Source organism: Misgurnus anguillicaudatus, chromosome 9 (genome assembly GCF_027580225.2).
Source record: "Misgurnus anguillicaudatus chromosome 9, ASM2758022v2, whole genome shotgun sequence".
NCBI lineage: Eukaryota > Metazoa > Chordata > Actinopteri > Cypriniformes > Cobitidae > Misgurnus > Misgurnus anguillicaudatus.
Window position 1 is genome coordinate 22,596,731 of NC_073345.2, and position 12,597 is coordinate 22,609,327.

General features: G+C 34.6%; 1 protein-coding gene across 2 annotated transcripts; it reads right to left on the reverse strand.

Annotated features, from left to right (window-relative positions):
• Positions 1-8,131: 8,131 nt before the first annotated feature.
• Positions 8,132-11,980, reverse strand: LOC129423192 (granzyme K). Of its 2 annotated transcripts, none has more exons than XM_073871707.1 (5): positions 11,961-11,980; positions 10,065-10,209; positions 8,849-8,993; positions 8,508-8,762; positions 8,132-8,407 (listed from the first exon to the last, which is right to left on the reverse strand). In XM_073871707.1, exons 2-5 carry the CDS (start codon positions 10,151-10,153, stop codon positions 8,237-8,239), a joined length of 660 nt encoding a protein of 219 aa, XP_073727808.1. In that variant the 5' UTR covers positions 10,154-10,209; positions 11,961-11,980; the 3' UTR covers positions 8,132-8,236. The 2 variants fall into 2 exon arrangements, with proteins under 2 accessions (XP_073727808.1, XP_055035382.2); XM_055179407.2 differs by lacking the exon at positions 11,961-11,980 and adding an exon at positions 10,328-10,470.
• Positions 11,981-12,597: the final 617 nt, after the last annotated feature.

Consider the following 12,597-nt stretch of genomic DNA (forward strand, 5'->3'; position numbering starts at 1 on the left):
TTAATCATAAGAAGACACTATTTTGTGGTCAGAACAATCTAAAGGTGTGGAAGTGTTGGTGTGTTTGTCACTTGTTATGCATGCAATGTGTTGCATCTGTTTTTGCACATTGTCACAAGTTCTTTTCATGCCTGTTAAAACAAATCACAAACTATTATTGTATACTATTTTCCTTCACATTTTTTTTTGTAGAAGTCAGGCGTTGTCTGAAGTCATTACAGGGCCGAAGTGTGGTAATTTAATAGAGACAGGGTGCAGACTGGGGCTGCTGTAATTGTCAACTATATATACAGCATTTATATACACTCATCTAAAGGATTATTAGGAACACCTGTTCAATTTCTCATTAATGCAATTATCTAATCAACCAATCACATGGCAGTTGCTTCAATGCATTTAGAGGTGAGGTAAGGGTCAAGACAATCTCCTGAACTCCAAACTGAAAGTCAGAATGGGAAAGAAAGGTGATTTAAGCAATTTTGAGTGTGGCATGGTTGTTGGTGCCAGACGCTCAGTAACTTAGATTTTCATGCACAATCATTTCTGTGGGGGAAAATGCCTTGTTGATGCTAAAGGTCAGAGGAGAATGGGACGACTGATTCAAGCTGATAGAAGAGCAACTTTGACTGATATAACCCCACGTTACAACCGAGGTATGCAGCAAAGCATTTGTGAAGCCACAACACGCACAACCTTGAGGCGGATGGGCTACAACAGCAGAAGACCCCACCAGGTACCACTCACCTCCAGTAAAAATAGGAAAAAGAGGCTACAATTTGCACAAGCTCACCAAAATTGGACAGTTGAAGACTGGAAAAATGTTGCCTGGTCTGATGAGTCTCGATTTCTGTTGAGACATTCAGATGGTAGAGTCAGAATTTGGCGTAAACAGAATGAGAACATGGATCCATCATTGTTACCACTGTGCAGGCTGGTGGTGGTGTAATAGGGTGGGGGATGTTTTCTTGGCACACTTTAGGCCCCTTAGTGCCAATTGGGCATCGGTTAAATGCCACGGCCGACCTGAGCATTGTTTCTGACCATTTCTAAAGAATGCTTTCAGCATTGAATCAATGGCACGTAGAATTAAGGCAGTTTTGAAGGCGAAAGGGGGTCAAACACAGTATTTGTATGGTGTTGTGAGTGTGTGTATATATATATATATATATATATATATATATATATATATATATATATATATATATATATATATATATATATATATATATATATATGAAGAGTTTGGTTCCAAAACGCAAGACCCGCCAATTTTGAAAAAAATGAGTTACTGCCAGAATCAGTATTATATCAGGTCAGTATTATAAAGTAAATTCTTAATTTTATGCAAAATCCAATTTCCGCAGTGTTATTCTGTCATCTTTTCTCTCTTTTTTCCCAAAATGCAATAAACGCCACTCCCCCTTTTCTACAGAATGCCATAAATCCACTCCTCCACAGATTACAGCGCACCTCACGCAATGTAAACAAAGAATGGCGGCGCGCTGAGTACACAGAGTCCTAGTTTTCCTCATCTACTTTGTACTTCGTGATCACCAAACAAACAAAAACAAAATAATACTTTAATAGCATTGATAAACCTGTGATGGTTTTCTGTGACGGGAAAGAAACGAAAGCCATCAACATGTAATAATTTACGCAGAGGAACTCGGGAGACCGGTGCTTGTTTGGCCGGGCTGACAGCATCAAGTTTCTGTCATGCTAACACATTGACCCCAGGGGATCTTATGAAAAACTTTCCATAATTTTACTCAAAGTCAACGAAAATCGAGCAGGACCAAAACATTTGCTGATACAGCTGATCGCTTTGAAAAACGTTAAGCCAGGAGTGAGGACGTCAAGTATAACCGATGACTTCTTAATATCACAAAGTAAGTGTTTTGATTAATGACAATAATGTTTATATTTTTAATTAGTGTGTACAACTAGTCAACTAAATGAATATAACATGGCAAAGATTAATGCACATTTATATAGGCGATTGATTCAAAAGATTTATAGCATTTTTAATAAAAACTTGTCATGGATTTATTGCATTTTGTGGAAAAAATAATCCCTTTTTATAATAAATCTTTGAAAATCAAGTTATGGATTTGAATTTTTTATGTTTTTATAACCTAGAGATGCTATGTGAAAGTTTGTAACAGAAAATAGTGGTTTTCATCTTGTCACTTTCTTGGTATAGAAAACACGTTTTTACCGAAATTTGTCAAAATGGATTTATTGCGTTTTGGAACCAAACTCTTCATATATATATATATACACTGTTAGACATTTCTGTAATTTTTACAGTTATTTACTGTATATCACCCAGTATAATACTGTAAACTATTTATGCAGTACATAACTGTAATTCGCGTTGCATTTTGGGAATTTTCTGTGACATCATACATCATATACAGTAATTTACTGTATTTTTGAAAATTGCTGTATGCTACTGTATATTTTCTAACAGTCTTTTGGCAGTATTTTCCTTATTCACACAAATCCTTATTTTATTTTTCTCGAAATCATCATTTTTGACAATTGTATACACACAGCCGTTGACTTATTCTAGCTAAGGAACCATGTAGCAGCACAGGTGTTCAGAGGACCGATTTCAGGTGTGCACATAAACTGAAGAGTTTTCAAACAAGACTTTCCCTGGGACAGCACAGCGGCGCTTTTCAGTTGAAGATACACGAGAGGAGAGAATGAAAAAAGACCAGCAAGGTAAATAATCTATATAAGTTATTTATTATCAGACCCGCGGTTGTTGTTTACCCGAACGGGACATTTTAAAACCATTAACCGGACGCGCTGCTTAACGTATAACGGTAATATTAGTTTACCAAAGTCAGTATAAACCTAATTAATAAATCATACTATGTGTATGCAAACCTACGAGCACGTGCGGTGCGTTAAATTACACGCTAGTGTTTTCCTTTTATAAAACTATTATGAAGAAATGCTTAACGTAGCCTAATGTATACGTCAATGATATGAAAAGATCAGATTTAGTATATAACGTTACCTGAGAGAATAATTTATTAATAAAAAGCATATTTAACAAAGTACCCTAAATTACATGAAGCTGGGAGGAAAACTCTTAATGTGTAAGTTACGTTGTGTTTATATTCTCATCCGCTTGGCTTTACCTGTTACATAAATTATGCGTTATTAATAAAGTGTATAACTAAATTTTATCTTTCAAATTCGTTAAACTACGTTAAGCATTTTAGAAAGTCCCATGTGAACATAATAAGAGTTTGTTTAACAGTTTTACAAACGACTTCAACGTATGAGCGTATGTTGTTTGTGTGTTGTGGCCAATCGGAAAAACATTATATATTAAATGTAAATATGTTTAAACATAAAGGCTGAAAACTAATTTGCATAAAATCAAGTTTTAAAATGTGTTTTTGTTTTGTATTAAATTGCTTTTGAGGCCAATGTAGCTGTACAGTAAATATTCAGCCTCGATCAGAAAACCATGTCCCAGTGTCCTAACACACAGACCTGTGCTGTGGCCATGGTGCAGTGATTCGAGTACAGTACATCTACTCTGGTTATCATTTCAAAACAGTATTTACTGAAAAATATGAGTGTTTAGCATCATGTATTAAATGTGTTAAATATGTCCTTTTTTCCCTGCATTAATTCTGCTGTCTAATTTCTTTGGGAGGATAAATTAAGGAGGATATAACAAAATACACTGCAAGAACTGGAATGAGAGACAAGTGAGGATGAAGAGGACAACAGAATATCCATCCTTTCTTCACCACCTCACAGAGTTTGAGTGAAACAACTTGTATTAGGTCAGACACTTCTCAATAAGATACAGTATGTGCTGCATATATGGGTTAGTTAGGTCTCCCTTCTTAACTAACAGCTGTAACAAACAGTACTGTAAAAAACTGTGGTTCAAAATAATTATGACCATCTTTCTTTTGCTTACAGGACTCACAGGATTATTTTATAACAAGACTGAGTATCTTATACCAGAAGTTTGGTATTTTTTGAAGCTACTGTATTATTTCTTATGACAATTCATTTTGATGTGGATTCAGAACTGTAAGTTGGTAAGTACATTTACTGTATTTACTGTAAGTAAAGGCTAAAGAGTATATCTCCTCTAGTTCTAAGTTCTAACAACGTTCCCAAAGGTCCCAAAAGTGTCTAGTTTTTAAATTGTTTAGGAATGTTTCTTGATTGTCCGAATGTTAGAGGAATGTTACATTTTATTTTCAGACAATGTCATGTTTAAATATACTCACAATGTTTAAAACACATGTTTAGTATATTTTATGAATGTGTTTTACAACAGTTTGTAAATAATAGAATGTAATGTTTTTTTATCATTACAAGCAAAAACATTCATAACGTTATTGGGATCTTTGGGAACTTTCAAGGAACGTTCTTAGAACCTTTCTCTGTGGTTGAGCATTGTGTTAGCATCATAAAACGCCATGGGTTCAAACAAGGGAATGCACATGCTGAAAAAAAATGTATACTTTGCATTGCACTGTATGTTATTTGCATTTTTCTGTAAATGTGAAGATAAATGTAAAGACAGACAGTCATTGTTTCATGTTAAACCAGTTCTATATTAAGAGAACTTAACTAGACTAAATAGAAGGGTCACAAAAGTTTTAATTTTGCTATTATGATGCTGATTTTGTGGTGTTATGGGTTTTCTGGTTACAGTGGTAGTGGATCATGATCACCTCTCTAGCTTCAAAAGTAGGATGCAAAATGTATAACACCAAATCATTATAGCATAACCATGTAATCCATGTAACTTGACATAATTTAAAGTCGTCTAAAGGCAGACATGATTGCGTGTAAGTCCTATGCCAAAGACTCCAAATACTGCATCTACACATTCTTCCTGATGTGTATATTTTGTTGGTATATCCTGGTTGTTGCAGGCCTGACAGTAAACTTGACTGTGAGCATCCTATCCATCAGGTATAGCTGTTTACTTGCATTACTTATTTAGAGAAATGACGGGTCAAAATTGATTATATGGATTATATTTTCATCACCCCTTTTTGTATGTCTTTGGGACACTTGAAATATATAGCATGTATAATGTGGAGCCATTTTATAATGCGGTCACAGACTACTCCCATTGTAACTAGAAAACCAAAGAAAATCATTGTTTAAATTATAAAATTATAATTTTTGGATTAACTAAACCTGTAATCAGTGTTATACGTATGTATGTTTATAATTTGTGTTATTTTAAATGTATTACTGCAAATGATTTGAAATGTGTATGTTTTAAATGTAATTTCACACAACTTCTTAAAGTATTTGTATTGTTTTAAATAAAGGTTTCAATATTTAAAGTTGTCTCTTTGAATTAAATGTTAGCAGTATCTGTAGGTTAAAATGTAAAAAAATTATTTTATCTAAAAATTTAAATATAATAATTTAAATATAATAAAAATGAATGTATAAAAAAAGAATAGCAGTATAGTATACAGTAGTATACTTTAAACCTGGGTTTTTTACGGTAGCACACTGTATTACATATTTACAGTAGCATTTAAATACTGTAAAATGGAAATACAGTTTAGAACTGTAAATCTTATTTACAGTAGCCTACTGGCAACAGTGTTGCCAGTAGGTTACTGTAAAAATCCTTGAAAATGTCTAACAGTGTATATATATATATATATATATATAATGTCACAATCCAGTGGGATGAGGGTCACTTTTCATTGTAAGATTTAGGCTAAAAATATCTCATAAAAAAGCCTAAAGGTTTGCACAGTTCACCATGTTCCTTCTTTAAGCATACTCATGATTTCCATGATTTTCAAATTGCCCTCTTCAAAGATCATCATATGGACAGTTAAAGAGATGATTGGGAGATGTTTCTTTAATGACCCTTATCTGCTGAGATTTTGTACTTGCAGAAACCTTAGTAGGAGAAGTGGTTGTAGGTTTTAAAATGCACTGTAAAAAGTGGCAGCCAGCATTTTTTGGGGATCTTTAAGGATCTTTTTCTTATCTAATTCTAAATTAAAGTACTTAAGTTGGTGTAACCTAAAAGTAGTCAGGTTGGTTTAATCATATTAATAAATATTATCCACTTAATCCACAAAAAACACACAATGAAACGAAATGTATGCAGTGCATTGTGGATAAGAAAGTATGCGCAAACCAATATGCACTAGCATTTTCACCTTGCCATAGACTATGCAACCTCTAGAGGTGTACTGTGTAACTGGATGATCACACTTTAGAAATTAAACATGAAATAGAGTGCCCCCAATAAGTATTAGGATGAAAAGGGCAAAATTTCTCTTTTTGCTGTGGAGTGGAGAAATGTCTAAACATTGAAATGTGAATATGAGACAAAAATGGCACATTTTATTTTTTCACCTGTTTAAACATAATTTACCAACTCAAGGAACAACACATTTGGATTTTAATACTTCTATCTTATGTGTTCATATTGAGAACATTAGCTCACAAGTGTTAAGTGATGAGCTGGGTCCTGATGCATTAATTGTTCACGCATGAAAAGCAGAGAATGTGTACAGTTTCAGTTTGATCCATTGCTTCTGCATTCTGAGTCATGCACAACTTAGGATGAAAGGTTGTTTCTCTTTTTTGAAACAGTCAAATGTTAATAAAATGTCGTTGATAGATCTGCATGCCTGAAAGGTGGTGTGTGTGTGTAAATTTTAGCGGCATCTAGTGGTGAGATTGTGAATTGCAACCAACAGCTCACCCCTCAATTTCAAGACGCATGGTGGCCGCCACAGGACAAACATGTCATCGTCTGAGACCACATAGTGACGAAACGCACTCTGTAGAGCAGTTTGTCCATTTATGGCTACTGTAGAAACATGATGGCGACTATCATGTAAGGAGACCCGCGGTGTATAGATAAAAAGGCTCATCTCATTCTAAGGTAATAAAAACAATACAGTTCTTTATGTAAAGTCTTTTTACACCAATGATAATAAAGTTATGTATATTATATTGCATTTCTGCATAATGCACCTTTAAAAGTTCAATTTGAAGACTTTGGTCCAAAAACGCAATAAATCCATTTTGACAAATTTCGGTAAAAACGTGTTTTCTTTACCAAGAAAGTGACAAGATGAAAACCACTATTTTCTGTTACAAACTTTCACATAGCATCTTTAGGTTATAAAAACATAAAAAATTCAAATCCATAACTTGATTTTCAATGATTTATTATAAAAACTAATTATTTTTTCCACAAAATGCAATAAATCCATGACAGTTTTTTATTTCAAAATGCTATAAATCTATTAAATCAATGTATAAATGTGCATTCATCTTTACCATTTTATATTTATTTAGTTGACTAGTGGTATACAATGATTAAAAAATAAACATTAATGGCATTAACCAAAACACTTACTTTGTTATATTAAGAACACAATGTTTTAGCATGAGAAGCTTGATGCTGTCTGGAAAACAAGCACCCGAGTGCCTCTCGCGGAAATTATTAGCTGTTGATGGCTTACGTTTCTTTCCCGTCACAGAAAACCATCACAGGTTTGGCAATGCTATTAAAGTATTTTGTTTTGTTTGTTGATCACGAAGTACAAAGTAGATGAGGAAAACTAGGACTCCGTGTACTCAGCGCGCCGCCATGTTTGTTTACATTGCATGAATGGTCCGCTGTAATATCAGAAATGGATTTATTGCGTTCTGTAAAAAAGGAGGAGTGGCGTTTGTCGCATTTTGGGAAAAAAGGGAGAAAAGATGACAGAATATCACGGCGGGTATTGGATTTTGCGTAAAATTAATTATATACTTTTAACTACTGACCTGATATAATACTGATTTTGGCAGTAACTCATTTTTTTCAAAAATGGCGTTTATCGCGTTTTGGAACCAAACTCTTCATTTGTCCTCAGCATTGATGAGGTTATTATGTGTTTGCTTGTTTTGACACTTTGAATTAATGAAAGCTATCACACACAAAAAACAATGGCAACTTTCTTCTTGGTGTGAAATGCGTTTAATGTAATGAACAAAATTTCCAGTTATTAACAACATATCAAGGGAAGATATCAATAAAAAATAAAGCACAATGTATTACTTTAATATCAGATACTTGTATTTGTTAAACAAAAAATTAGCAGACACTTTGTAAATACAAACTTATCAATAATCTCATACTTATTGCAAAAATATCCTGACTGCTTACAGCTAATGAGATATTATACTATCCCCTATGTTCCTAATAAGTTGTGGTGTTGAATTGTTTTTTTAGTACGCCGTTGATCCAGAAGATGTGCTTTTTAGAAAGAAAAGTGTACACAGTTGGTTTCCCAGGAACACCACATCCCCTCGACCCTGAAACGACTCCAACAAGGTTTTTCTTACATTGCAGTGGTCCACCGGTATCTCCCTAAAAAAACACAAACACACAAAAAAACAGTTTTTCCTCTTTCAGACAGTTTAAAGAACTTGCAATCAGCCATAAGATGAAAGATTAAAATATAACATACGTGACAAGTGCCTCGGTTTTTCTCTGTGTTTCCTGCACACAGCATATCATTTGTAATGACAAGTTCATCCTTGTAATAACGGTTGCACAGTTTTTGGTCCACAATGGTGACATCTAACATTTGGAGTTTATCAGAAGCCAGAGAAACTTTTGCGTCCTTAGTTCCCCAACCTGTTACAACACATTTTGTTCCTGGTTGAAAGTCTTGCTCCTTTTTGGGGAGTTTTTTGGGCTTTGCTTTCACTTTTTTCTTTAACTACAGCAATAAAGACAGCGTTAAAATGCAAACTGTGGGAAATAATCAACATGTCTAAAAGACAAGCTCTTCAAACTTATTCATACCTTAATGAGCATAATGTCATCCTGTTTAGTTTGATCATTGTATGTTTTGGGGTGCTCATAACTGAGAATGCCAACTCGCTGAGAGCCTTTAGTTTTACTCAGAGACAGAGTCCCAATGAGAACTGTCACAGATTCTATGGGCTCTCTGAAAAGAAATATAGGAATGTAAATAAGCAGCCAAAGATGCAGTGTTTCCCATATATTCATTTATCTGTGGCGGGCCGCCACAGAATCAACAGTGGCCGCCACAAATAGATTTTTCATGATTCCCATTAACATTTTAATTGTACTATTTAGAACGGCTTAATTCATTGCAGCGAGCGCTCAGCGTATTGTTTGCGCTTTTTGCGATATACAATAAAACTACCACTCGTATTTCAAATAAAAAAGTGCTCATAATACAACAACACTGATGAGAAGAGCAACATCAGTACAGCCTCAATGTAAACGTATGATGATTTTTTTCAGACAATGTCGCATTTTTAGCAGCAGTTAAAGAAAGAGCTGATTGGATTAAACATCGTCGTGGGTCGTTACTGGGTCCTGTTTAGTCACTATTTTATAGACAACAAAACAGAAACTATGTAAAAATAGCATTCAGTTGTGTTAAAATGCAATATAATGTGACGGATCAAAGAGTAAAAACTGACGCAATGACGTATAATCAGCGTGTGACGTCATCACCGCCACAGTATCTCAAAATCCTGTGGGAAACACTGAGATGAATAAATTTTTGTATTAAAAACAGTTTTTAGACAGTTCTGTCACTCGTCACTCATATAGCCTATATAGACGGTTTTATCAGACGCACGTGTGGTGACGCGATACGCGTCTTGTCCGAACTTTATTTCCGGTTTCAGTTTTTTAACGGTCTGACTAGTTGCGAAACTGAACCCTTTGTTCAAATACCTCGTTGAAAATAACAAATGTTTTGATTTCCTAGGTAATCTACATGTTATTTATTTTGCTTGTTATATAAATAAACTACGTTTAAAGTACTTTGTTGTTATTTATTCTTAGCAGAGTTTACCGGAAGTTATGTGTGGACATCAAAAGCCGCTTGTTTATGTTGTTACTGCTGAAACCGTCTATATTATTATTAGCCAATGAACAACATAAAAGATGCACAGCGAACACAAATTTCATGCTTCAGCAAGATTTAAAATTGCTGGTGATCATTAATAGATCATATTTCTTGAAAAATTGATTGACTTACTCTTTGCAGTGAGCAGCAGTCAAAACCCACTGGTCTTTAATAAGAATTCCTCCACACACATGAAGCTCATCCTTCTGAATCGACACCATCCATGGATCAAGTTTTTTCACATCTTTTCCTCCAACAATAGACACTTCAGAGCAATCTAGAACAAAGGATATAACATGCTATTACAGATTTAACAAATACAAACTGATCAATTTGATATATGAATGTTTGATATGAATATATACATTTGATTGCAGCAGATAAATAAGCATTACCTGAAACTTTGAAACATGCGACCAACAGAAAAGGATAAATAGTCAAATAGCTGTGAACATCCATTGTGTTGTCTCACAAAAACTGTGTCTTCGAGATCTAACAAAGTCAAATGTAACAGCAAGGAGGAAATAACGGCAGTTTAATGCTCATAAGAAGACACTGTTACTTTGTGGTCATACAGTCTAAAGGTGTGTGAGCGTGGGTGTGTTTTGTCTCACTTGTTATGCGTGTTATGTGTTATGTGTGCAATGTGCATCTGTTTTTGCACTTTGTCACAAGTTAATTTCACAAGTTAATTTAATTTCATGTCTGTAGAATAATCACAAACTATTATGATATAATATTTTTAGAACCTATTTTATTACAGACATAAAAAATGCTTTTAATGTTTGTTTAAAAATGCTGTCTCTCTGGTGCTAATTCAAAATTGTTTTCCTTATGGTCCTTGAGAATCTTTTTTACACCTTGCAATGATTGATTTATAATTTGTTTGATTACTTTCTAAAGTATTTCTCTATTAAAATAGTAAAAATTCCTCAGATTTTTCTGTGTTTTCTCTTGTTTTTATTAAAGCTCACGTAACACGCGCTGTTTCTGCATTTCTGATGTTAATCTGGAGTACCTATAGAGTAGTATGACATCCTTTATATCTCTGAAGAGTCTTTAGTTTAATCAGATTTATAAAAGAAAGATTAGCTTTACCGAATCTTTCCGATAACGTACGAAAAAATGAAGAAGGAGGAGTTATAACACGGGAGGAGCGAGTACGAGTCATGCAACACTATACAACACTTTTTTAACTTATGATTCACTACATGTTCGTGTCATTTATATAATATACACGCGCCTATTTCCAACATAAGACAGAAGTCTCACGTGTAACTCGTCATGACCCGGTTCTGAAAATCCACCGCATCAAACACACACGCAAAACTCCGCTGCTAATCCGGATAATAAACTATATCCATTGTTTCCATGAGGCTGGATGTCTTCTCCTTACATCCAAAAACACACTTCTTGTTGTGCCATTGTTGACTTTTGAAATTAAACAAAGCTGAGTGGCGTGATAAGCTGTTAGCAAGCTCTAGCGTCTCCCGCTGACTGACGGCTGGGCGGGGTTTTCCGGGGGAAGTTTTCCGGCGGAAGCCCATATAAAGAAGTGATACGTATGGAAAACCCCTGAAACGTCAGTTAGAACCGTAATCGAAAAAATTTGCCGAAACTTGTACGAACCCTGGCGAAGTGCATTCGGCACAGAAATACTCTGAAACACGCCCAACTGCATTTTTGACACTTTGCCTACGTTTAGCATGAGGAAACAACTCTATAACTGTGTTAATAAGTCAGAATGCTTGAAATACCATTAAACCCCCCCTTTAATGTAAAGCTGCATTGGAACAATTAAACAATTGTGAAAAGCGCTATATAATTAATATTGAATTTATTTGAAATCTAAAAAGAGATTCGTTGGGAGATTTGAGTTCAGACAGGAAGTTGAACACAAGTCTCATCAGGGGAGATGTTTCCCCTCATAGTGAAGCTAAAGCAACCGTGCAGCTGCAGTTTTTCACACCTTCAAAAGCAAAGCAGAAATATCAAAGCAGAACATATACACTCAGGCGTTGAGCTAACCTTACAAATGTGTGAATCAGAGCTGGAGATTGAAATGAAGACTCTGAGGTTTAACTATATGTGAAAACCGAATAAAAAAAAGGAAAAATGACATGTTTTTCAATTGATTTAAATATGAGTCACTATAGTTGCAAATAAGAACATTCATACAGAAACTGATGATCCATCAATGTTACCTTTGCGGGGTCACAGGTGGGCTGGAGCTTTTCTGGAAAAATAGACAGTCCATCACAGGGGAAATTCTGATAATTTAAAGCATTTTAAACTTCTACAAAAAGAAACAGAAATGTAGTGCCATTGTTTATTAATTATATGATGTTCACACCATATAAAGTTATTTTTTATCTCAGAATACAAAGCACATGCACCTATATCAGGCATTCTGTCACGTGATGTTGCCCAAAAAGCCCAAATTATATTTTTGAGTAGCGTTTGAACATCTGCTTTAAAGGGAACATTTAACTTTTTAAAAATGTCAAATAAATCTTTGGTGTCCCCAGAGTACGTATGTGAAGTTTTAGCTCAAAATATTATATAGATCATTTATTATAGCATATTAAATTTGCCACTTTGGGTGAGTCCCTTAAAATGCAAATGAGCTGATCTCTGCTCTAAATGGCAGTGCTGTGGTTGAATA